Source organism: Chanodichthys erythropterus, chromosome 3, assembly GCF_024489055.1.
Source record: "Chanodichthys erythropterus isolate Z2021 chromosome 3, ASM2448905v1, whole genome shotgun sequence".
Classification (NCBI taxonomy): Eukaryota; Metazoa; Chordata; class Actinopteri; order Cypriniformes; family Xenocyprididae; genus Chanodichthys; species Chanodichthys erythropterus.
Window position 1 is genome coordinate 29,638,632 of NC_090223.1, and position 27,999 is coordinate 29,666,630.

General features: G+C 38.2%; 1 protein-coding gene across 2 annotated transcripts; it reads left to right on the top strand.

The window, feature by feature from the left end:
- The first annotated feature begins 444 nt into the window (after positions 1-444).
- taok2a (TAO kinase 2a) lies at positions 445-27,641 on the top strand. Of its 2 annotated transcripts, none has more exons than XM_067381682.1 (20): positions 445-890; positions 8,352-8,492; positions 9,524-9,595; positions 9,715-9,816; positions 9,892-9,937; positions 10,159-10,255; positions 10,447-10,560; positions 12,155-12,246; positions 12,638-12,731; positions 13,583-13,664; positions 14,922-15,089; positions 15,240-15,446; positions 15,523-15,651; positions 15,746-15,982; positions 16,631-16,759; positions 19,998-20,201; positions 20,337-20,576; positions 21,416-21,637; positions 22,118-22,300; positions 23,045-27,641. In XM_067381682.1, the coding sequence occupies exons 2-20, from the start codon at positions 8,361-8,363 to the stop codon at positions 23,936-23,938; spliced, it is 3,444 nt and encodes a 1,147-aa protein (XP_067237783.1). In that variant the 5' UTR covers positions 445-890; positions 8,352-8,360; the 3' UTR covers positions 23,939-27,641. The 2 variants fall into 2 exon arrangements, with proteins under 2 accessions (XP_067237783.1, XP_067237784.1); XM_067381683.1 differs by having other exon boundaries at positions 21,416-21,628; positions 23,045-27,640.
- Positions 27,642-27,999: the final 358 nt, after the last annotated feature.

Here is a 27,999-nt window from a genome sequence, read left to right on the forward strand (position 1 = left end):
TTCTTGCAACTACTCTAACCAGATATCTATTTTAATACATTTTAAAACTAGCTTTTCCCATAGTTGACACCATAACACCATAAAATTGTTATATTTTGTTTAGGAAATGTCATTTGCCTGAATAAAAAATGACAGCCATAAAATTATGTTTTAGATTAGCATTATTTTTGTAGGCCTATAGTTGCTAAAAATGTTTTATGACTCAGTCAACAAGCTGACATGTACCATAGGAATTCATCTCTTCTATTGAAAAGAGTACTCTGTTTAATGTAGCAGTGTTATAATTAATGCCAAACCTTAAAGTTGTGCAATGTATCCATCAGTTGTCATTATGTATGTACATCGTTGTAAACTTTGCCCTTATCAAGATGGCAGATTCCCAACGCCACTCTTCACCGGAAACATACGGCACAGCATTTTGACCTTCCTTCCGGTTGGCTCCCGCCCCACGTAGCCATTTTGCGTTTCCTGGACAAAAAAGGGGGTTAGATAGAAAGACAGTCAGACACAGAATAAAATTAGTCTTCAAATCATATCGAGAATCAAAAGTGCGGATGTAACTGTGCAATATGATAGGCGCAGGAGCGGGCGAGCAGGTACACCAGCCGCGGCCCGTATTCAAAGTGGAAACAGTTGGCTAGCTGGCTAACGAACCGTTAGCGAGAGAGTGAGATAAAGACTCCATAGGCACTAAAGAGTTTTAGGACATTCATATATATAAATTATGCTCTTCTGCACGTTAGAAGGCGGACGTTGGTAGAAAAATGGACCGTGTATTGATTTGAAACGTCGCAGCGGGCAAAAAACTGCAAACGCCACGGTTATTTGCGGAGGAAGCCGGATAACTGTTTATTCACAAGGAATAAAGAGGAGGATCGCGGCACGCCACGGTAAGACACATTGTTTTTAAGCACTTTTGAGTTTGAAACCTAATAGTGATTGTGAGAAATTTATTATAGCTGGATAAGACACGTTAACTCAGACTTTCTGTTGTTGACAGACGCTCATCTTGAGCCTGTCATGAACTAGCCGGACATCTTCCATCATAACAATATATAATCAAGGGTTTGTACTACAATCATAACACTAGTTTGTGCATGTGTCTCAAGACCTAGTGAGCTGCCCAACTAAAATAAGCATCAGGGACACTATTTTTCCTCTCTTTCCCCAAAATGCATTTCTCTGGGTTTTTAGAGACAGCCGGGATGTTTCTCTATTGTTTAGTTTCCCCCTTTCCAGCAGAACACCGGAAACTGATTGTGCCCCCATCCCTAATTAGCATTTATACAATAGTATGCAACTTTTTATACATTTTAACCACACTTGACAATTCATTCAGCTCCGAGGCCAACAAAAGCGCTCCACACTACACAAAGTCCACAGGAAAGGTTTTAGTAGTGTGAAAGGTGTGCTTCAACTGCACAAACACATTATAGACTTAAGTGCACTCAGTGAGTGGAAGGAAGAGCATTACTGGGTACCATTTAAGTACAATAATAGCACATTAGGGCAAGTGTAATCAATACATGGTATTTTGTCATGCAATGTTAGTAGACTGTAACTAGGAGGAGGGGTCCTCATCAAGACCTCATCAATACTTTGCAAAGCTGTAGTTCTCAATGCTGGTTGTGGTTGACACACCCAGTTCAGCTCTTGGAGCATCTACTTGTGAGCTGAAGATATAAATCAAGAGGGGTAAAAGGGTTAGTCCACCCAAAAAGTGAAATTCTGACATCATTTACTCACCCGCCTTATGTCGTTCCAAACCTGTTGAAACACAAAGGAATATCTTTTTAATGAAACCTTTCTGTCCTTCCTTTCAAAGTCTATTAAACCAAAACTTTGACAATTCAAAAGTTCATAAAACATTGTAAATGTAACCTATATGAATCAAGCCATTTAATCCAAATTTTATATAAAAATGGATCAATGTTTTTATGAACTTTGAGTCATCAAAGGTTTGGTTATGTGGACTTTCAACAGAGCAACAGAAATCTCTGATTTCATTAAAGATATCTTCATTTGTGTTTCAGAGAAAACAAAAGTCTTATGGGTTGAATTACTCACCCTCAACATGAGGGTGAGTAATTCGACAGAATTTTCATTTTTGCTTGAACAAACTCTTTAAAATAAAAGACATCCAAAATGTGCAGTATGATCATCAGGATTAAAGGTTTAGTTCACCCAAAAATGAAAATTCTGTCATTAATTACTCGCCCTCATGCCGTTCCACACCCGTAAGGCCTTCGTTAATCTTCAGAACACAAAGATATTTTTGTTGAAATCTGATGGCTCAGTGAGGCCTCCATAGCCAGCAATGACATTTCCTCTCTCAAGATCCATTAATGTACTAAAAACATATTTAAATCAGTTCATGTGAGTACAGTGGTTTAATATTAATATTATAAAGCGATGAGAATATTTTTTGTGTGGCAAAAACAAAACAAAATAACGACTTATCTAGTGATGGTCAATTTCAAAACACTGCTTCAGGAAGCGTCGGAGCATAATGAATCAGTGTGTCGAATCAGCAGTTTGGCGGTTTGACACGTGATCCAAATCATGATCTTACGGGTGTGGAACGGCATGAGGGTGAGTAATAAATGACAGAATTTTCATTTTGAGTGAACTAACCCTTTAAGACCTACTGTTGTAAAGAGTTTGTTTATGGATTGGTTAGCAGCTGTGGGTTTCCCTTAGATCTTGCGTGAACCTTTTTTCTTTAAACAGGAAATGCGAAATAGACTTCTCCATCCCATAGGCCCCCAACACCCTGTAATCATGCTGTTGAACCTCTGGTGGTCATCCACAGAGCTCAGATGACGTGCTTTTCCTTGATGTGTTTTCTAGTCTTCATTACAGCAACCAGAAATGTTTCTGTGCTGCTAAAAGCTTTGAAACTCAGATGAACTTATGAGTACAGTTGCTTGTCTCCCGCGGTGTTATTGAGTCACCGTCTGTCTTATTGTGCAGGGGTGTCTGGTTGAAACCTTATATTTTAATCTGAGCATCTCTTTTTCTAGAGTTGTTTTCTGAGCTGACTGTCCCAACACGTTTTTCAGGAACTGCCGTGTCTATCATTGTGTTGTTGACCATGTCAAATATATTTTAAGTTGCTGGCATGAACTGAAAATTCACCTTGTCTGTTTTCTAAATGCTTGTAATTTATTATAGTGTGAACAATTCACAATCATCCAAAAAAAAAAAAAAAAAAAAGGCGTAAAATAATTGATCTTGTAATGTTTAGTCAAAATATCATAATAAGAATAACAGACTTCTCTCTGGTGATATATGCAGGATTTCTCCAATCATTTATCCACTTAAAATCCGCTCTTGCAAGCTTGTTCATCTGCTCCACTTTTGAGTGCAACACCCACATCTTAAATTCCAATCAACAACTGATGCATAGAACCAGCTCCACGCCCTTCATTTCCCCCCCCCCATTTTTTCCGTTACACTCAAAAGGTACATCACAATACCAAAGAGAAGATTTGTTGTTACTTCTGTTCCATCACGACTGTAAAGACAATGTAAAATAAATAAACACTATTTGCTTTCTTAAAGTTGGGGTATGTATTTTTTCAACTACACTGTTTGGAAGTTAGTTGGGCTGACAGCAACAACAAACGTCTAACCAATCAGCATTAGGGGGCGTATAACGGTCGAGGAGAGAGGAGCAAGCGGGAGATTTGAAAATAAGAGAAAAAAACTGCATAGCGAGAGATGGGACACAATACAAAAGAATATCACTGGAATGAACGTTAATGACTGGGCAAGTGCTTTAGGACCAAGTTTATATTCGAAAAGCTTTCCAGTGCTGGAGGTTTTGAATGTCTGGAGCTGCTGTGCTGTTTGCAACTAACAATGAACACTTTGTATTTACTCTTGTGTACTGTATGTTCATTTTTTTGTGCTTCCTTGTCGTATGTTTATCAACTGCGATTTATTTTTCATAAAACATTTTGTTGCACGTCAGCTGTCATAAACAGACATCCACTCGCATTGCGTGTGTAACAGTGGCCAGATAGTGAGAGTTTGCAGTTATAAACTACTGTACACCTGATGATCGCTAGAGAATGCAGTTTTTTTAGAGTCATTGGTAGTGCATTCGCTTCGCATGCCAGCAGCGGACGGGCCGGGATTTGAGACCGACTCGGAACAGGGTGGTTAGAACTGTAGTGTGAGTTTTGGAGGTGGAGCAATGAAGAGAGGGTTGAGTTTGTTTGGGTTGATTTTCAAATATCAACAATGTCCAACAGCGTTGTTCAAAATCTACTTACTACACCTTTTAATGCATGTTAATCCTTTTACAAACAAAGTTCAAAAATCCCTCAATTTTTGACCTCCCCTCCAACCATCTGACTCCATTGTCAGTTCCCAATGGATTAAATCAAGTCCCACCCACTTCATTCAGAAACGTATCGATTTACTGAAGTAAAATAGGTTTCGAACTGCATTTAATGTTGACTTTATGGACCTCACAAAGGTCTTAAATTGAATGTTCATGTGATTTCTGTTCCTGCCCGTATATATTCACTGTAAAGTTTTTCTCACTTTTTCGTTCTTTGCGTTGGGTTAAAAAGAAGTTTGAAATATGTAAGCAGCAATATACCGTTAGCAAACAGCTACTGAGAGAGGCTTTAGATGAATAAGTAAATATGTACTTTGCACTTTCGATAAAATAAACGCATGCACAACAATAATGACGGCAATAAAAAAACAGTAAAGAAAGCATCTAAACATAGAGATGTGGATGTTTGCACGAGCTCTGCAATTCGGCATTCCAGTGAAGTCACATTGTGTTTATTTATATATGACTTTATACAATAGATTGTTTAAAAGCAAGCGGCTTTACAGTAGAAAACATGAAAAACAGTGTCAGTGTCTTTTTTCAATTAGAATTACAACTTACTTTTCTAGTATAAAGTGATTCTCCAGTGTGCATGTTTTTACTCGCGAACACCAGACCTCGATGGACTGAACAGAAGAAATGAAGTGGAAAACATTTCAACTAAAGAAGGCGGAGCCTCAGAGGCACACCTACCTATTATGCCGCTTTCCAGGCAACCCGTAACCTGTGTTTTTCCAACCTTCTACCCGTGAAAGTGCACTGGAACGGCAGTCAAACCCGTGACTTCCCACCCGTGAGCTTGTACTAGATCGATGTACTCCCAGTTACGGGTTCTGACGTCACATAGCCCGCGAAACAACAATGGCAGCCCCTACGGATGTGGTGTTTATGCAAGTGCACAGTAAAATAAAAGATATAACAGCATCTCTTGCCTTATGCGCCATTTTCCTCCTCTGTTTCCCTCACATAAGCAAGGAGTAAGCACCTTTGGCGATAGAAATAATTGTTAATGAGCATAAGCCCCGTATGGTCCGCCATGTTGGTTTGTTTACACTTTTACGCAGTTTGGCGTGACTTTCCTGGAATGCTACAAAGTTGTGAGTCGTGATTTGAAGTCGTGACTCACGGGCTCAAAAACCTGCCTGGAACGCAGCATTATATCATCACCACAGACCAGTGGTAATTCAATGGTGTTTACCAGCCAGAGCGAACTTTTCCAAACTCTTGAAATGAACACAAAACGAACTTCGTTTTTGGCCTCATTTTGATCAAAATGACATTCACCAGTTTGTTCTTCAATTTCGCTTGAAGTACATCAGGGTCTTCTTAAATCTTCAGGCCTTGACCTCAGACTGATAGCCTATTATGTTGTCAGTTTAGTTTACAGTTTAGTATGTGAGTTCTCAGTGTTTCTTGTATAATTTTTGGTGATTTGACAGATATTTTATTAACAGTTTAGTGTTTTGTGATTTTTTTAAAGTTCTGCAACAGACTCAATGAAGTCAGGGGTGGTGATAAAGTGCATAGAATTGGTTGAATTTTATATTTGTACTCTAAAAGCTTGAGCCTCAGGAGCCAGTGAGAACATCAAGATAACAATACAAGAATCTCAAAAAATTGCAAGACTCCACCTGTCTGATAAGCAAGCTAATGTGTCTCCAATGTGTCTGTGTTTTTTTGATTACAGTTTAGATGTGCTGCATCAACTAGCCAGTAAAGATTCAGATCATATTTCAGTATCGATTATCGTCACCAGAGCATAGATCAAATGAATGGGTTCATCTGGCCAGGTTGCTGGTGGTATTCTGTTCAGTGCTATTAATTTCTGTATGTACGGTGTTTTAATAAAAACATTTAATAGCATTATTAAATAGCGATATTTACGTGAAGATGATTATTTTTTTTTTTTTACCTTTTAATTTGCAAATTGTTTATTGGAATATTTCTGAAGATCTCGAATAACGCGATTCAGTTTTTTTTTTAGTAAAAATCAAATAACTAACCAATCTATAATCAAAATAGTTAATTAATTGCTGCAGAGTTTAACCCAATGATGTTTTTCGCTCCCTCACAAACCTTCTACCAAACCACCTCAATCAGCCTGAAGCCTAAATACATATTTACATTTCCACTGTGAATTTGAAATGCATATGCAAATTAGAAGGTCCATCAGGATGTTCTTTACGTTTTGATCAGAGTGTGTGTATTTTGGATTATGTGTTTGGATGTGAGTAAACTAGATGTGTGATGCATTGAAGTGATGGTCGGGTTTTCTCTGGTTGGCAATTCAAATAGTGTGAACAAACAGAATTGGATGCATTAATTATAAGAAGATGAAAAAAGGAACCAAACATCTGATTTTTAAACTCCATCATCCAACCAGGGCAGATTACAGCATCTTCTTCATTAATGCGCTGCACAGAATCTCACAACTTCTAACTGGGTCACAGTCTTCTGAGTCTTTTATAGTGTGCTGCAGATGCCAGATTGTGGCATATAAGCCAAGCCAGCGAAGAGATGAGAGGAGTTCACAAGTTTAGAGTGACATTTTGAATATTTTCACATTTGGTTCAGTTTTTGAAAGCCACTTTCACCCCAACCAAACAAACCTTTTTTTGTGTTTGTTTTTTCTCCCCCCTTTCTCTTGGTTACCTGTAGTTTGGTTGGATTTAAACTGTGCTAGGTGTTATCAGGTGCACACAGGGTCCATATTTAACTTTTTGCTAGGTAAAAGGTAGGTAGGTGGTTGCTTAACTGTTTCCCCGTTCTTGTTTGTGCAAGCAACACCTGATAAACAAGTCTTTTTCTCTCTCTCATTTGTTGACTTGGTGCGAGGAATATAGTGTCTTTGCGTTGGTGAATTTTTGCGATGAGATAATCTTTAGGTGACTTATGATTTGGAACAGATATTGTCTTACAAGACAGTATGTTCTTGATTTCAATCACTCACGTCACTGAGGCTACATCATTGTCGCAATCTTTCTTAATGCCACAAGGTGACTATTTACTCATCTAAAGCAATTTAGATTTTTCTATTCAAATCAGGGCTGTGAACCAGTTTAAGGAACGAAAACAAAAAAGAAAAAAAGGAAAAGAACAAATTTAACTGGAACAAAAACTAAAATGAAATCAAGTTTAATTGTTCTGTACAGAAACGCTTATTTGAAATTACTATTTGCCAGTTAATGTTATTTTATCGTTCTCTTTAATATTTTATTTTGGAAAAGTCAACTCCTCATGAATTCGCATAGTACAGCATGTGAGACGTAGATGCATCCAATATGAGCGAAATGCCCGTGCTCAGTCATAGGCAAGACATTTTAATCGCCACAACGACCTTTGTCTTGAATAACCACAAAGAAGCATCCAAAGGTGGTACAGAGTGATGTTTAGAGACTTGTTTAGCCACATAAAGTAAAGCACTTTTTATATGGGTCACCACTAAGAAAATCTTGTCATTCAGTACTTCTATGTCAAGTCATCTAATAAGTCAAGGGTACAAGGCAGTATTAGTCTGTCCAGTGGTTCAATAAAACAAACAGGTCAATATTTTTTTCTTTATGTTGTCTATGCTTTGTAATCAATGCAAGTAATTCTGTTGTGGTTTTACAATTTTATGCATTAAATGTTAAAAGCTTAATTATCTTTTTATGTGTTTTGTGAGTGAAATTTTGCACAAGTCTGATTATAAATTTGCATAAAGTATAGGCTAAATGAAAATAACATTGTTAACTGGTATTTTTTCTAATTAAACCATTTTCAGAATGGTAATGTTTAATAAGGACCGCAAGAACAGAAACGTTAAAATACCGATTCTACTCGGGAGTTAATAGTTGATCCAGACTTATGTCTTAATGAATGAATAGATAGCCTGTTGAGAAGTTCCCTGACTCAGTGCCTTGTTTTTGTGCTGTTGCAGATGAACATAATACAACATGATTGCTTATTCAGCATACATGCATAGTTACTAGATCTCTTTCTTTATTTTTCTCTGTCTCAGGAGCCAGCCATGCCTGCCAGTGTGCGTACTGGGACCCTGAAGGACTCGGAGGTGTCTGAGCTTTTCTACAGAGATGATCCTGAGAAGCTCTTCACTGATCTCCGGGAAATCGGTCATGGCAGCTTTGGAGCTGTGTACTTTGTGAGCAAACAATGGCAATATTTATTTATCCATGCATGTGAATGTACTAGGGATGTGCGCTTCGACTAATTTGACAGTCGTTTAAACAGAAGTTTTGTAACCGACTAGTCAACTGGTTTAAATTAAGAAACCCCCAAAGACTTGTGCCTATATATGATCTGTTTGAAACAATGATTTAAACAGTCAAATCCCATAATTAATGGCACTAAAAAACAGTCATAAATATGCAGTATGCTTGCCTTGCATTATGACTTTTCAGGAAGCCTTCTCCCTCAAAAAACTGAGTGGGAACATGTCTGTTGCTGTCGTCTCGGAGATAAGATATTTTTTTCAGAGTTGAAGTCAATGACGCGATGGGCTTCCTTCAGCTATCACGCATACGTGCATGTGCTGAATATGGCTACACATGGCTCCAGTGGAATTATTCCAGTTTGACTTGTTACAGCTTCCAGAAAACTTTTCTGGTTTTCTAAATTTGAAATTCTCCCATGCCTTGCTTGTCTTTCAAATGTCATTTCTGAGCTTACCTCTTAAGGTATTATTTTCCCCAGTGTTTTATTTTAATGTGCTGTTTAAAATGCCTTCGAATATTCATGTAACAAAGTTCAGAGCTCAGGGAAGTAGGGAGGACCGGCGAAATGTAAACTTAAGTTTTATTGACAAAGTAATTAAAACGAATGTAAACGGCAGGTGCATCATGGCTGATATACATAAACAACACGCAACTTAAATGTCCCAGGCCTGGTTCTCTTGTCCTCCACTGTCCAATGCGGCACACACTACTGCGCAGGTGACATTCATTTAACACTCGCACCACCGGCCTTGCTCCATTTTCACGGCTCTTGGCCGCACTCTGCTCAGCACAGTAACGTTAAAATGACAGTAAACTGAATGATAAAATCTTTTTTTTTTTTGTAATTGGCTATTTTCAGTGTCTAATAGTAGCTGCTGTACCATTTAGTTGACTTGTCTTGCACATCCCTAGTATTTATGTGTTATAAGGCTCTATATGACCATATTTTTTTACCCAGGCTCATGATGTGCGTTCAAATGAAGTGGTGGCCATCAAGAAGATGTCGTTCAGTGGCAAGCAGTCCAATGAGGTCAGAGTCAAAATACAACTTGTATCTCAACAGTATTGAAGACAAACACTTCAAACTTATTCATGGAAACAAACCACATTTTTGCTACTGTTTGGTGTGTTCTCTCTCTTGGCCCACAGAAATGGCAGGACATCATAAAGGAGGTGAAGTTCTTGCAGAAGCTCAGACACCCCAATACCATCGAATACAAAGGGTGCTACCTCAGAGAGCACACAGCATGGGTAAGTGCATATACATATGCCTGTGAGTGATGTGTTTGTCTGACGTGTGCTAATGTTGTCTGTCTCTCCTGTTAGCTGGTGATGGAATACTGTCTAGGATCAGCCTCTGATCTTTTAGAGGGTGAGTAGTTTGTTTACCCATCCTCACGTCCTCCCTTCTTTTCAAATAAAGCTGTTATGCTCTTCCTCAGCTGCCCTGTCTGACATTAGAGGTATCCATTTGTTTTTGCTGTGCTGTATTTGTACCATCATCAGTTCACAGGGAAACATGCAGGTGTAAATCATCAGATTTCTGTTATTTTCCCACGGTGAGGTATTTTCTTTTTTCTTTTTCTCCCACAGTGCATAAAAAGCCTCTGCAGGAGGTGGAAATAGCTGCTATTACCCATGGTGCACTTCAGGGCCTCGCCTACCTTCACTCTCATAACATGATACACAGGTGAGACCGCTGACCCTTTCCTTGAATTTCTGTTCTTACACCTACTCACTTTGAGATTTTCATTCGGCTGTTCTTTTGTAAGTTCCATCTAAGTTTTTTTACTCCGTTGTCATTATATATTTATTTTCAGCAAAATTTTTATTTTCAGCTGCACAGATCCTTATTTCATTTTATTTCTTTTCTTTTTCCAGAGATGTGAAGGCAGGGAATATTCTGCTAACTGAGCCTGGTCAGGTGAAGCTTGGAGATTTTGGCTCTGCCTCAATCGTTTCTCCTGCTAACTCTTTTGTGGGTACACCTTACTGGTAAGTTGTAAATACAATTTATTATTTGGTTAAAGGCACAATATGTAAGTTTCACCGCAAGATGACGCCGTGAATGAGTGTGGAATCATAGGAGTTGTCATCTTCACCTCCACAGCCAATGGAAAGCATTCAGACTCAGAAATCATGTTCATGGATGAGCTAATGAATTGAAGTTTTATTGACCTAATTGTAGTTTGAAGCAGGGCGGGTCAAGAGAATAGAATGAGCGAATGCTAATGCGACACTTGCTTGACACAACGTTCTTACAGGTCAGTTTACCCGAAAATGAAAATACGTCATTTATTACTCACCCTCATGTCATTCCGTAAGACCTTCGTTCATCTTCAGAACACAAATTAAGATATTTTTGATAAAATCCGATGCCTCAGTGAGGCCTCCATTGCCAGTAAGATCGTTTCCTTTGTTAATGTCCAGAAAGGTTCTAAAGACATATTTAAAACAGTTCATGTGACTACAGTGGTTCAATCTTAATATTATAAAGCGACAAGAATACTTTTTGTGTACCAAAAAACAAAACTGCGACTTTATTCAACAATATCTAGTGATGGATGATTTCAAAACACTGCTTCATGAAGCTTCGAAGCTTTACAAATCTTTGGTTTTGAATCAGTGGTTTGGAGCACATATCAAACTGCCAAAGTCACGTGAACTATTGAAATTTTGAAACACTTATGACATTAACAAAGCCTCGTTTACTGAAATCATGTGATTTGTGGCGCTCTGAACCACATATTTGAAACAAATGTTTCTTAAAGCTTTGAAGCTTCATGAAGCAGTGTTTTAAAATCATTCATTCGCTTCATAACATTAAGGTTGAACCACTGTAGTCACATAAACTGTTTTAAATATGTCTTTAGTATCTTTCTGAGCATCTGAAAGTGTTAATTATTTTGCTGGCAATGCTGGCCTCACTGAGCCATTAGATTTCATCAAAAATATCTTAATTTGTGTCTTACGGGTCTTACAGCTGTAGAATGACATGAGGGATAGTAATTAATGACAGAATTTTCATTTTTGAGTGAACAACCCTTTAAGTCCCATGCTATATGTAAGACTATATTAGCATTCACACCAGCAGACACATAGTTACATCGTCTGTCACTTTATAGGGTTGAACTTAAGTTTGGGTTGATTCTGATTGGCTGTCAATGTTTTTTTGTTTTTTTTTTTAAATGATTCCATCGATATTGTTCCACTGTGTCATTATGGTTATACTTGTGGTGTGGATTTCTATATTCTCATAGAATTATAATGATTATTAAAACTTTATAGTTAGTTATTTTATCCATGGTGTGGCTTTTTTTTATTTATTATACTAATATTCCCCAATATTACTGTTTTTACTGTATTTTAAATTGGTCACCCCAAACTTTTGAACATTAGTTAACATTGTAAACATATTATGTAAATATTACTGTTTATTACTGTTTTTGTCCATAAATGGTCTATGTAAACTGAGAGGAACATTTATTGTGAATATTAAAGTGTGTCTGTGCAGTAGATTGTGCTTTTATTTCTTTCAAGGCAGCAAAGAAAGTAGTGTTTACCATGATCCATCCCCTCTCGTGTTTAGGATGGCCCCAGAAGTGATCCTAGCCATGGACGAGGGGCAGTACGACGGGAAGGTGGACGTCTGGTCTCTCGGCATCACCTGCATCGAACTAGGTTTGTGATGTGTTGAAACTGCTCCATGACTTCCCACCTCCCACTGACCCCTGAAACTTCAGGCCATCTCGGGTATTAAGAGGGTTTATTTAGGCCAGCGTGTTTCGGTGCTTGCGAGTCTGTGTTGTGTCTACGTCTCTTGCTAGGGAAAGGGATTTGGGTTTTAGTGTCTAAGCTGCTTTGGGTTGTAAGCTAACTTCTCCTCTTTCTCTTGGTCTCACCCACTCTTTGTGCCTCCCTCTAACTCCTAGTGCTTTCATTTATTCACTCCTACCTCTTGGTCTCTGTTTGTAGCACTAATTCTGGTCTCTCATCCTTTTATTCTGACTTAATTCTCTTTTTGTGTCTGTGTGCTTGCACTGGTTTTATATTTCTGTTTATCTCTCTCTAGCTGAAAGGAAACCACCCTTGTTCAATATGAATGCTATGAGTGCCTTATACCACATTGCGCAAAACGAAAGCCCTGTCCTGGCGTCAAACCATTGGTGAGAACTTTGGTCTACATTTTTTTTCTCCTGTTCTTTCATTGTCTTATCTTAACTGTTTGGTTATGTCTTTCTATCTCTTTTGCATTTGCAATCAATTTTATTTGTTTTTCTGTTTTGCAATGAATGGGTAAAAGCCCATTTTATTATTATTACACTTGGAGTTATTTATTGGTAAATAACTCCAAGTGTAATACTAGAATTTAGTAGTGTTACACAACAGCAGCAGCATAATATAAATGTATGATTAATTGAAATATAGCAAATTATCATAGTAATTAAATAATAAATCATTCATTATCAACATGTTCTCTTATTCTGAGAAGAAATGAGAAGATAATGTTATGTCAAGATGAAACTGCTCTCTCTCTCTCTCTCTCTCTCTCTCTCTCTTTCTGCTGAGACACTTATTCAGAGCTTGTGGATGCCATAAGGAGGAGATACATAACGTGGAGTCATGTATTTGTGTCTGTCACATATGAGTGTTTTTTAGGCACTGTCAGTTTTAATGCTCTCTCATTTATAGTCAAGTCTACAAGCAGCCGTCAGCCAAAGTAAATCTATATGATGTGTTTGATTACTAGCCTAAAAAAAATTAAAGCAGCATAATCAATTACTTTCGTACAACTCTGTTTAAATTGCTTACTGGAAGTCTTCCACAAAGACTTTCAAAATGGCCTGTGTCCATTGACTCCATTCGTCAGTTTAAAATGTTTGATATTGAATTTTATATGACTGCTTATATTTTTATTGCAGCGTCATGTTTTTCTGCATGCTTGTCTTTTTATGTTTTCTGCGTATGTGTGTGTGTGTTAAACTTGTACTTTTCTTTTTCTCCCTTTAAAATGCAGGTCGGACTACTTCCGTAACTTTGTGGACTCTTGTCTTCAAAAGATCCCTCAGGACAGGCCTACCTCAGATGTGCTGCTCAATGTGAGGCTTGAAAACACACTTCCCTGTTCTAGCTAGGCCTGTAATTACATAATTGCCTTTTCGTGATAAGTTTGAAATAACTGCTATTATTGTGCACTCTATATTCCACTGGAATATAGAAATGTCTTGTGATGAAATGTCAAAAACTAAAAATGATTTCATGGCAAGACCTATGAGAAATTGCAAGTCTTTGTCAAATGGGGTAGAGAGTTTTGGATTAAAAAAAAAAAAATTATAGTTTTTTTTAATTTTAAATAGTGCAACCACTAGCTGCTAGGCAACCGTACTTCCAATCCATCCAAGAATATTCAGGCATGGTATGTTTGGTGTATTTTCACCATTGGAGTAAAAAGTATAAGAAAAGCAATGTTGCAGGGTTTAAAGGATTATTTCACTTCAAAATGAAAATATCTTGATAATTTACTAACCCCCATGTCATCCAAGATGTTTGTCTTTCTTCATATAATGGACTTCAACGTCTACCAACGGGTTGAATGTCCAAATTGCAGTTTCAGTGCAGCTTTGAAGCGCTCTACACAATCCCAGCCAAGGAATAAGAGTCTAATCTAGTGAAACGATCGGTCATTTTCCAAAAAAAAATTAAATTATAAACTTCAACCACAAATGCTCATCTTGCACAAGCTCTGCGATGCACATTAGGTAATCACGTTGGAAAGGTCACGCGTGACATAGGTGGAAGTACCGACCCAGCAGCAGAGTAGGGTAAACACTGGGTCGGTACTTCCACCTATGTCACGTGTGATTAAAAAGTATATAAATATTTTATTATTTTTAGAAAATGACGGGTCGTTTCGTTAGATAAAATCCTTATTCCTTGTCTGGGATCGTGTAGAGTCCTTTGAAGCTGCATTGAAACTGCAATTTGGACCTTCAACCTGTTGGTAGCCATTGAAGTCCACCAAATGGTGAAAAATCCTGGAATGTTTTCCTCAAAAACCTTAATTTCTTTTCTGATGAAGATAGAAAGACATAAACATCTTGGATGATGTGGGGGTGAGTAAATTATCAGAAAATTTTAATTCAGAAGTGAACTAATCTTCTAAGCTATATGTGGATTAAGCTTGTATTACAGGTGACAAAAAGACTATTAAATCATTAATAGCTATTATTTGTATGACATGTAACCGGTTATTCCATGTAATTCTAGCTCATCCATGTTTACAAACACTGAGATTGGGTCATGAAGTTCATCTATACATATAGTTCTGTGGGTCACACAGTGTATTCTCTTTGCAGCATCATTTCCTATGTCGAGAGCGCCCCCATTCTGTAGTGATGGATCTGATCACGCGCACCAAAGACGCTGTGCGAGAGTTGGACAACCTGCAGTACAGGAAGATGAAGAAGATCCTGTTTCAGGAAACCCACAACGGCCCCACACAGGAAGGAGGAGAGGAGGAAGAGGTACATCCAGAGGCTTGTCAACCTTTGTCTTTCTCTTCTTTTATCCTTCCATCTAGCTCAGCCCATTTTCTGCTCTTTTGTTATATTGTTCTACACCACAGAAAATAGGAAAAGATCATTAAATGTTTTCTTTTGTGTGTGTGTGTACAGGAAGCAGAGCAGTACCTCCTGCAGACAGGCACGGTGAACAGTATGGAGAGCTCTCAGTCTGTGCCCTCCATGTCCATCAGCGCCAGCTCCCAGAGTTCCTCAGTCAACAGCCTGGCCGATGGCTCGGACGACAGTGCTGAGATGGCCATGATGCAGGAGGGAGAACAGACTGTAACCTCTAACAGCTCGATTATACACCGCCCCACTGTACGTAATCAAAGCCAGAGAGCACACAATCTTCAAAAATTGTCCTTTCCTCAACTAATTTGTTTTTGTTCATTAGGCACGTGATAATATTTACGACGACCCCTATCAGCCGGAGATGGAGTCGCAGCAGCAGCCGTCGTCGGCCGCTCGGAGGAGGGTGCATAGAAACCGAGACCATTTTGCTACCATCCGCACAGCTTCTCTGGTGAGCACCTGATCGCAGTCCTCCGACTGAGTCCATATTTTGATTTCGGATCTGAAGTTAGGATAGACAACCTTCTCTCTCCCTTTCTTTCCAGGTGACCCGTCAGATTCAGGAGCATGAACAGGGCTCAGCTCTGAGGGAGCAGATGTCCGGGTACAAGCGCATGAGGAGGCAGCACCAGAAACAGCTGCTGGCTCTGGAGAACAAACTCAAGTCTGAGATGGATGAACATCAGCTCAGACTGGACAAAGAGCTGGAGACCCAGAGAAACAACTTTGGCAGTGAAGCAGACAAGCTGAGTAAGAAACATCAGGCCATCCTGGAAAAAGAGGTGAGGGGATTTAAGAAAAATGTTAATAATAATAATGATATTAAATGTTTGGTGATCCCTCCTTGTCTTGTGATGTGCAAGAATGGGATTTTTAAGAAAAATGCTTAAATACCATCTCAAATTTAAATTACGCTGTTTAATTTTTTTGTGTATTAAATTATTTTATTAAAAGTGTAAATACTACTAAAAAATAAATAAATACTACTACTTTTAAAAAAAAAGATAAATAATATATACTATAGGTTTGGTGTAATTTTTTTGTTTGTTTTATTTTGAAAAAAAGTCTCTTATTCTCAACAAGGCTGCATTTATTTGATCAAAAATACAATAAAACTGTAATATTGTGACTATTAATAAAATATATTATTTAAAATTTTTTATTTTATATATTTTTTTTTTCTTTCTGTATCAGCAAAGCTGAATTTTCAGCATCATTACTCCAGTTTTCAGTGTCACATAATCCATCAGAAATTTTTCTGATATGATGATTTTGTTTTCAAATTACAAATTAATTTTTGTGACATTAAAAATGTCTTTACTATCACTTTTGATAATTTTAATGCAAACTTTTGAGCATTTATGTATGTATTTATATGTATTATTTGTGTTTTTTATACTTATTTATCTGGTGTTTTTATTTCCTTCCAGATTAAAGCTGCACAGACAGAAGAGAAGAAATTTCAGCAGCACATTTTGAACCAGCAGAAGAAAGAACTCGGCAGCCTGCTGGATACCCAGAAACGGCAGTACAGGCAACGCAAGGAGCAGCTAAAAGAGGTACACAAAGAGTCCATTCTTCTCAGAGCTTCATGTTTATGAATTCAGAGTAACTGTACTTGATAAATCATTAACTTATAAAAGCATATTTTGATTTGCACAATATTCATCAACCCCATTACCGATCTTTTAAAGGGGACCTATTATGCAAAATTCACTATTATACAGTGTTTGAACGCAGATGCGTGTCCACAGTGTGTGTGTGAAAGCAACCAGCCTATAATGGTAAAAATCCACCACTCCTTTTTATAATCCCCATAAATCATAAATTGTCTCTCCCAGGGCTCTGAACCGGTTCAAGGAACGAAAACGAAAACCGGAAACGAACGAAATTTTGACCGGAACGTAACCAGAAATGGAAACTAAATCAAATTGAATCGTTCTGAACAGAAACGCTAATTTGAAATGCCCATTAACCGGTTAATAACGTTATTTTATCGTTCCGTTTAATATTTTGATTTGGCAGTCAACCAATCACGAATTCAAATAGTACAGCCTATGCAAATGTGACGCTGACGTATCCAAAGTGAGTGAAATGCTCATGCTCTAAAGTGAGATGCCCGCGCTGATGCGCTCAGGCTAATCTGTCAAGTCATTATAGGTTAGGTAAGTCACAATGGCAATGCACTGGCATTAGTTTTTCCGATGATATATATCACCAACCGTGTATAACACATATAAAATAAAAGGGAATATTTAGGCCTATAGGCTAAAAAATTAGGTCTACAGATTAACAAAACGAAAGTGGTTTGTTATTTGTGGCGCAGTCCAAAGATCTAGAAAAGGAAACAGACATTCTGCTAGTTTTCGTTATTTGAGAGAGTCTTTTATAAATGTATGAAAACAAATCTAGTGATCGCGCCGGCGCCTCACGTGCGTGCACAAATTCTTGCATTGCTTACTTGATACCGCAGCCTGTTAAATATTAAAATAAAATACAATCTACACTGCTCAATTCAATCCTGTAATACAGTCTGCAGTTTACCACCCATGACCACCGCCTGACTGTGCTGTTATATGTGAAGGATAATGCGAGTGAAGTACAAAGCTCATATAATAAATAATAGTTTAGCATTCGTCTCAAATGAAAACAGTTGGATTCGTGTCGAATGAGAAAGGTAGGCTACAGATTCACTTTAAATTAATTCGTTTTGCATCTTACTTAGTTTTATTTCCAATAAATAAATCTGTTTCTCGCCTTGAATATAGCAATAGAAGCTGGAATGGCGTTAAAAAAAGAAGAGAATTTTTTTTATTCGTTTTGGCTTGACGTTTATATAGCCTGAATAGTCCAACTGTTAACTTTAGAGGTTTAGTTGTGGAGTAGTCTACATAAGTGGATAGGTAAAATAATATAGTGCAGTTTTGTTCATAATTTATGTTTACAAACTTTATAAACAACTATGTAGGCTAGGCTTTTTGTAAACATTTTACTTTATTTACCGATAACTTTATTATCATTATTTCTGAATGTAATAATAAAATGCGACGTATAGGCCTATGCGACTTATCTTTTTTCCTCTCAGGAATAGCATCTGTATTTTTAACCATGCAGCAAACATTAAAATATCTTGAAAAAAATATTTTAATTTATAGACCATTGTTTTTCCTTTCGTTTAATAGGTTTACATTTAGACAGAATCTTGTTATAAAGATAGCCTAATTGTAGGCCTATTGGCTAAGACGGCAAATACACTCTTTGTTTTTTAATAAATAAAATCTTATTATTATCATTTAAGTAGGCTACATGCAAAAAAAAAAAATAATAATAACGTTATTAACCGTTATTTTTTCCTGATCAAACCGGTTTTGGAACGTTTATAATACAGAAGGAACGCTGGAACAAACATATACCGATTCTGCTCGGAGTGGAAAGATTTATTTATTTATTTATTTTTTTTAAGCCCTGGTCTCTCCAAATGAGTGATTTCCTCTTACTCATATGTGAGAGTTGGGAAGCCCTGCCCATGACTGGTCGTTTATCTGCTTTGTTAGCAAAGATACCGCCCTGAGTGAGCCGCAGGAGTCCGCCATTTCTGTTTCCTCGCTATAGCAGCTGTAGATGTACAATATCTGTGCCAAAAAACATTACAAATGTTCTGTTGTTGGATGTACAAATGAACATAAGAGTCTTCATAGACTCTCTGCATCTGAGCCACTGAGGACACCATGGTTGAATTTCATTTATGAGGGAAATGTGCAGAAGAAATTCGGTAAAGTGTTCATTTTACGCCGGACTGCTTCACAAACGAGGGTCAGTTCAACTCTGGATTTGCACAAAAGATTAACTTGATGGCACATGCTAGTCGATGCGTTGAATCAACTCCACAGCAACTGCATAAATTTATCCACTAACCATTCAGAAATGTCCAGTTGCATTCTAAAGGTCTCTCCATCAGTTTCCAACTCCGGTTTGAACAATGTAAGACTGAACACTGTTTCTGACAATCGTCATTTTGGCTGCTTGAAATTCTCTAGCTTTGTTGTTGTTTAGCAACCGAAGCATGAGCTGTTAAAGCTCCGCCCTCTTCTGGAAAGGGGGCCGGGAGCAGCTCATTTGCATTTAAAGGGGCACACACAAAAATGGCGTGTTTTTGCTCACACTTAAATAGGGGCATATTTGACAAGCTTTAAAGGATTAGTTCACTTTCAAATGAAAATTAGCCCAAGCTTTACTCACCCTCAAGCCATCCTAGGTGTATATGACTTCTTTCTGATGAACACAATCGGAGTTATATTAATAAGTAAGTCTTCGTAAGTTAAACACAGAAGGTGGTCTGGCGGAAGCTAGATATGTTACTTCATAACTTGCTAAATATGGATTTCTTTTTTTTACGCAAACGCTTCTCTTCAGAAGGCCTTTATCAACCCCCCAGAGCCGTGTGGAGTATGTTCATGAAGGATGAATGTGGATAGACACACTTTCTTCAGCTCATTCTCGTTGGTATCACTCACTGCTATTATAAAGCTCAGATGCGTCAGGATATTTGTTAATATATCTCCGAGAGTGTTTATCAGAAAGAAGAAAGTCATATACACCTATATGGCTTGAGGGTGAGTAAAGCTTGGGGTCATTTTCATTTGAAAGTGAACTAATCCTTTAATAAATAGTCTGTGGGGTATTTTGAGACACATTCTGGGGACACCAGAGACTTCTATTACATCTTGTGAAAAGGGGGATAGTAAGTCCCCTTTAACTTGCTTTTGCCACCCTGAAAATCCTTCCCCATGGCAACAGGAGCTGAATGAGAACCAGTCCACGCCGAAGCGAGAGAAGCAGGAATGGCTGGTGAGGCAGAAGGAGTGTCTGCAGCAGATCCAGGCTGAGGAAGAGGCCTCTTTATTACGGCGACAACGGCAGTATTACGAGCTGCAGTGCAGACAATATAAGAGGAAAATGCTGCTCGCGAGACACAATCTGGAGCAGGACCTGCTTAGAGAGGTGAGATGGACATGTGTTAGTGAGTGCTTTTCCCTTTCATTTTTACTTTCCTCCTCCACTTTTTTGGCTTTTTTATCTATTATTCCCTTTCTTTGCATAATTCATTCTTTTTTTTGTCTTGATTTGTCCCTGTAGGACTTGAATAAGCGTCAAACCCAGAAGGATCTGGAGTGCGCTATGTTGTTGAGACATCATGAGTCCACTCAGGAGCTGGAGTTCAGGCAGCTGGCACTGGTTCAGCGTACTCGGGCTGACCTGATCCGAACGCAGCACCAGAGTGAACTGGCCAACCAGATGGAGTATAATAAGCGACGGGAGCAGGAACTCCGTCAGAAACATGCTGTGGAGGTCCGCCAACAACCTAAAAGCTTAAAGGTGGGGATAACTTTTTTACATGCTTGGTGAGGTGCTCACTAGGTTTGGACAAACTGTAGTGCCATATAATTCTAATTCTAATTTCCCTTATGGGAAAGTTATTTTATTACAGTGATAGATGGCAATAAATATAAAAATACTCTTCATCTCTGTCTTTATTGTTCAAAGTGTTATTTCAAAATGTACACTTGAATTGATACTGCTCTGCACTTCACATCATTGTAGCCTAAATGTAGTCCCTCTGTGCTGTCACATTCGTCGTGCAGCTATGCCACATAGATTTTGATAGCTGGACAGCTAAATAAATCAGGCAGTGTTTCAAATATGTTGGCTAGGGGTAGTTGTGGTTGCAGATGTGAAGTAAATTAATATTTATGAGATAAAATAATATTTCACGGCACACGTAGATGTCTACACAGAAAAAGCTTTGTCTAGGCTCTGCCCCGGTACGGTTTGTGTCAACCCATTTGTTAGTCTGATTGTTTGATGAGAAAGAGATGAAATTGAGTTGAAATAAACACTTTAAGAATTCATAAAACTGTAGCAGCGGATGACTATTATTCTGTTGCATGGAACTGAGGAACAACTGATGACAGCATGGTTTGATATTTGTTTCACCAATCAGTGGAAAGGGCAGTTTTATTCCCACCCATGTAGAGATCTAATATTCAAGCTGTTTATCCGTTTTAGTTTCATTGTGTTTCCATTTGGCGAATTAGAACAAAGTGTGATGAAAACAAATTATCCGAAGGTAAACAGACCCACCAGATGAATGTGAGATGTTTGTTTGGATGTTGACTTTCAAAGAGTGCTTTTTTTGTTTTTTTGCGTTCTATCAGACAAAAGAGCTCCAGATCAAACGTCAGTTCCAAGACACGTGTAAGATTCAGACACGGCAATACAAAGCCCTGCGCAACCACCTGCTGGAGACCACGCCCAAATCAGAGCATAAAACCGTACTGAAGAGACTCAAAGAGGAACAAACTCGTAAACTGGCCATCTTGGCCGAACAGTACGACCATTCCATCAAAGACATGCTGTCCACACAGGCTGTGAGTAAGGCAAGGAGAGACCATTTTTTTAATGCTTTGTTTCTCTTTTATTGGTGAATACTCGCAAAATGATTTGCAGTACCAGAATAATATATGTATAAATTCACATGCATGGGTCAGTCTCATAAAACTGGACAAGAACATGTACAAATCATGATTCACCCCAAAATCCAAAGAATAATTTTTAGGGTTTTTTTTCTCAGTTGCTTTTTCTAATATGTTTTTTTTATCTGCATAAAATAAAGGCAGTTATTAAATGCTATTAATACATACATAATGTAAAAATTAAAAGAAAAATCTAGTGGCCCTAAAATCAGTATTTTTTCTTTTGATTTTGAGGTGAAATATGATGGAAAATGTTCTTGACTGGTTTTGTGAGGTTTGCCTACTTATGGTTAATCTACAGATCCTAAAAACCTCCAAGTTAGACCTAAATCTTTTCATTGGCTGCTTCTCTACTGATATCACACCTTTTCGTTTTCACAAAAGTTGCGATTGGATGAAACGCAGGAGGATGAGTACCGAGCACTGCGCATGCAGCTGCAGCAGGAATTGGAGCTGCTGAACGCCTATCAGAGCAAAATAAAGATGCACACAGACACACAACACGAGAGAGAGGCCAAAGACCTGGAGCAGAGGGTGTCTATACGGAGAGCTCTCCTTGAGCAGAGGGTGAGAGAGAGCGAAATGGAGTGAATGTTAGTGAATGAATGGTATACAATGGCTCTGTTCTAAAATCTAATGAGCTGCCTTAATATGAGACCCTGGACCACAAAACCAGTCATAAGTCGCACGGGTATATGTGTAGCAATGGCCAACAATACAATGTATGGGTCAAAATTATCGATTTTTCTTTCATGCCAAAAATCATTAGGATATTAAGTAAAGATCATGTTCCATGAAGATATTTTGTAAATTTCCTACTATATATATATATATATATATATATATATATATATATATATATATATATATATATATATATATATATATATATATATATATATATATATATATATAATAAATTTGAGTACATATGCATTGCTATGGACTTCATTTGGAAAACTTTTAAGGTGATTTTCCCAATATATATATTATATGAAAATTAAGCTTTGACATCACGGAAATAAGTTTCATTTTAAATATTATTAAAATAGTTATATTAAAATTTAAAACACATTAAAATAAAGTATAAGAGTCATTTCAAAAACATTTGTATCACACTGACGTCTAAAGCAGCATCCTAACTGAAAATTGACCTTTTAAGTGACTGATTTGAAATGCTTTACATAGGCAACAACTCAAATGCATCAATTAATTTCAGTAAGCTGACACTATGATGCTATAATGAGCATCAAAAGATATCCAATGTCTCTTCTAATTTTCTCTCTTTGTCACCCTTTTGTCTTTCTTCAGATTGAGGAGGAGATGTTGTCTCTGCAGAACGAGCGTTCTGAGCGAATCCGGGCTCTGCTTGAGCACCAAGCTCGAGAAATCGAGTCCTTTGACTCAGAGAGCATGCGTCTGGGCTTCAGTAACATGGCTTTGAGCGGAATCCCTGCTGAGGCTTACAATCAGGGTTACCCCAACCCTCCTTCCTCCGGCCCCGGGGGCTGGCCGTCCCGTCCCGTGCCTCGCTCAGGCAGCCAGTGGAGCCACGGCGTCCAAAACTCAGCGGCGCCGCCCTCTTGGCGAAGTCAGAACAGTACAGCGGGGTTCAGCCGAGGGGAGCAAATCTCCAGCCGGGAGAGAGATCGAGAGCGGGATTTAGATGGAATGGGTGCCCGTGGCTTTCCGAGCTCGCGCTCCTCCGCCTCGTCTGCGTCATCATCATCCTCGCATCATCACCTCCGCTACATGCCGCAGCATTACCACCACCAGAGTACGCCACACCTGTACCGCGACAGCCGAGAGAGGGAGTGGGGAGGTGGTGGTAGTGGAGGAGGAGGAGGTGGTCACCACTCATCTTCATCCTCCTCTCATGGCCACTCACATCACATTTCTTCCCATGCCTCTTCCCAATCCCTTGCTCTCCTCCCTCCACCACCTCCTCCTCCACCCATCTCTCTTTCCTCATCTTCTCCCCCGTCCTCCTCCTCCTCTTCCTCCTCTCAGAGTGGCTACGGTGGAAGGGGCGAGAGCTTAGCTGTGAGGGGCCCCAGCCTGATGGCTCTGAGAAACAGTCCAGGACCCCTTCGGAGAACCGCCTCGGGCGGAGGTGCTGGTGGGTCTGGCGGGGACGGAGGTTTGAGCCGGAGTACATCAGTGACGTCGCACATTTCCAATGGATCCCACCTCTCCTACTCGTAGAAATCAGGCAGGAAGTTCAGAATGTTTTGTGGGCTTTAGCAGGGAAGAAAAGGCCTTCACATAGCTCGTTTAGGAGTTAAACGGAGGCGAGGAGGAGAAACAGTATTTAGATGGGCACACCTTTACTTAAAAGAAGATAGATCTCAGGGTTTCTGATGGGTTAGTGATTCGGGAGGGCTCAGGGTTTAGATCGGGAACAGAAAAGATGAGATGTACCGTTACAGGAAGCTATACTGTTGAGTGTGTGGGAGGGAAAGAATGAAAATAACACAAGTGGTGCCAATGCTGTAGATTGGGCTCATCCTCGACTGGTCCATTTTAGTTTTATTTTATTTTAAATGGTCAGACAGACCCATTGAATTCTGCTCTTTCATGTCCAGGTATTTTCTTGCACGTCTAAAGGTTTAAGATTTTAAGTTTTTCACAGATATTATTTTATGCTTAATCCTGGATCATATTAAGCTGAATTCATTTAGTGCAATTCATTTCAAGAGGGTTTTATTTTTTTAAAGAATAGTTTGCCAAAAAATGAAAAATCTTATCATTATTTAGTCTCTTTCTTGTCATTACAAACTCTACATACTGTTATTTTTTTCATAGAACACGAAAGGAGAATTTTTGGAGGATCTTAAAGCCGCACTTTTATAGAGTTCTTACAAAATCCAAATTAAAATTAAAAAAAAAAAAGGTAGTTTTTTACTCTTGTGCCATATTGAGTCTTCTCAAGCCATTAGAGTGTTTTGTTTGAGAAGACCAAAACTTGGGTCTGAAAATTAATAGTACTTTCATGCATTAACGACAAAACAGCTTTTCATGCATCAGAACCAAACGTAGTTCGCTTTGTCTTGAGCTATGAACTTGTATGGGGAAAAAAATTGCTTTAAAGGTAAAGTTAACCCAGAAAATGAAAAATACTTGCCTGAATTTCGCTCCAAACCTTTATGACTTTCTTTCTTCTGTGAAAGATATCATAAAAGATATTTTGCGAAATGTCTGTGTTTCTGTCCATACATAGAAAGTAAATGTTAAAAAACTCTTCAGAAAGTAAGTCATGTTTGACATTACAGAAAATTTCATTTTTAGGTGAACTACCTCTGTAAGCTTTAATATTGCAGACAAACGACAAAATAACACCATGCCGGTTTGAAATGACATGAGGGTGAGTGAATAATGGCAGAATTATTCATTGACTCTGATGAGCGTCCCTTGAGTTTGAGCCAGAGGATCTGAGCCAGAGGATGAGTCCTACTTTTCAATTTTACTGCTAACGAGAGCAGAGCGAGCGAGTCGGATGCAATAGAAGGTGCTGTAGCATGTGCAGAAACTTGTTTCAGGGAGACGAGGCGTAAACTGAGGAACTAAAAAGGTGATTAAACTGATTTTTGTGTAATTATGTAGATAGTACTAAAACAATACTAAAATAACATCTATCAGTGATGGGTTTTAAACTGTACATTTCTATTCGAGTCAAGGACGGGAGGCATATTTTTTTTTATTTTGAAATGATTTTTGTATTCTGTATTCTTTTGTTTATTTTTTTTAAACAATGCCACATGTCATACTGCCATCTAGAGACTCAGCTGACCTAAAGCAACTCCGCCCACTGTCCTTATAAGGGCAAGCTGCCATTTAAGTTGCAGTTGGTTTAAACTGGGCTGTAATTCAATGTCTGTTTTTAGCATAGGCGTGATAAGATTACTTTTAAAAAGAGATTGAACCTGGCTAGGTGAATAAGCCATCTCCTTGACTCTAAAATGCACACTGTGTAAATATAATGTACATGTCCATAAGAGAGTTGGGTTACAAGTTTCTGTGCACGAGACTGATGTACAGAGACCATTTGTATACAAACATACACAACAGACGTTTATATGACTTTGAGTATATATATGTGTATAATACATCACCTGTGGATGGTTTGACGGGGAAAGTCATCCGATTGTTTCCTGTTCGACACTTTTGATCTATATTGTACTTATACAACATGTGTATATACAAGCACTAACTCTTATTTAGGGTAATAATAATTTTGCTATGTGAATTGGAAAGTGGGACATAAAAAATAGATACTGTCATTATTATTACACCTACTACTGCCGCTGTAATATTTGTGTTGTACACTAATTTTTCTTTTTGCAATTTTTCTTTTTTAAGACATTTTTTTAATCAATGCTTACCACTAGGTGGGAAATGTTGGCAGTGTCACAGTGAGAATTTTGAGTCTCGTTTTAGATTTAAAAATAAGTTTAAAAAAAAAAAAAAAAAAAGACTACCTATCCCAGCATTCCTTGTTACATCTCAGGGTAGGAGTCTATTGTGCAGTGCGTCGTCAGGAAAGTAGTATTTTAGAGCCAGTATTAAACTTGTACAGAACATTTTAAGAGATTTTAGCTGTATAGAACATTTCTAGACGACTGTAAAGTGTCTCAAACACCCCCCTCTGATCCAGCAGGCTTTTCTCCCTCCATCTTATTTTCTGGAATGCATTAATTTTGTTTTCGCATACTAACCTTTTATGTACAAAATGGACACAAGGCAACACGAGATGTTTACATTGACAACCAAAATCTCCAGCATACCCTTAAGAACGTGGTGAATGATGAAGCTAGATTTTGCCGGTAATGTTATTTTTTTGCCCTTTGGGAAAACCGAAATCTTTTGTGCTCCCACACTGCCAGCCCTCTTTAGACACCAGCGTTCACACGGACTCTCCCTCGGCCTCCTGAACCAAGGAGACGTGCAGTACCTCACTTCCCGGTGCCTGGCCAATCACTTCTCGCTCTGTTTTCAGTGTTCACTTCATTCCTCTACCATTCCCTTATGTCCTTCCTTACTTGGTTACTAAGATCTATGGACAGAAGAGGAAAAATAAATCCTCAGCCCATCTGTAACTCTGGGCTATCATGTAATGTGTTTACAGCAACACATGCTGGATTCTTATTAGTGTATCCTCTTTTAGGAGGTGTTTCAGTATCTGGTGGTAGAAACTTGAGGTAAATGTATGAAATTACTGTCATCATCCTGCAGTGTTTGAAGGACTGGAGCTATAAGGCAACTGTGGTTGCATATGTGTGGAAAAAGTGTGTGTAGCCTGGGCTGAAATGTATTGCAAAGTTGAGTTGTTTGAAAGGCTGATGGAGAGCATGGTTGTTCAGGGAGCTCAGAAAAAAGGCCAAATTACATTCAGGTGAAATGATTACAGGAGAACTCTTTAACACATGGGCTATAGAACTTGTACAGAAAATGATTAAGTCATTAAAAAGGATACAAACAAAATGAGTTTTCCTGTGTGTTACGTCTAGGAATAACACTCAATTTGTTTCCAGCGCTTCTAGTCTGTTTTCTGAATGGCGAGAATGCGGATCTGCTATGTACCGACACCCTGGTGCTGCTGAAGGTAAAGAAAAGACAGTTTCCATAGAGACAGAGGCGATACTTAAGTGGAAATTACTGGTTTCTGACAAAAAAAAGCACATGTTTGTTCTGGTGTAGGGCTATTTTTAGCCCTAGTCAGAAAATTACTTCCATTTATGGGATGTTTTGCAGTAATATTCTGTATTTTTCTGATGTGTTCTCATATAAAGGGTTTTGCTATTTCATTTTTGTCAAAATAATAATAAAAATAGCTAAACGGATGCAGTTGGTACAAGATAATTCTCAGGTTGGAAATTCTTGAACGTGGCTTAAAAGATTGTGGAGATGTTCAACATTGTTGAACGTTTCCATTTTTAGTTGAATTTTATTGCTGTTTTTTTATTGTTCCTCTTTTGCAGGGAGGTTTTTGTGATTAACCTAACTTAAAATAAATAATAGAAAATGATAAACAGTTAACTCCCTAAATATAAGAATTTACATTATGTTCTCATTTTATAACTCACCTTCCCAGAATGTCGCAGGGAGCCTTTTATGTGAAAACATTGAAGACATGATTTTTTATTAATCATAAACTACATTTTGTAAAATTAAACAAGTCTGACATAGATATTTGTAAAAATACAGCATTCTAATTTATTCTAACAAATTATTGCAAAGTGCCCATATCCTTATTTAGTGATGGCCGA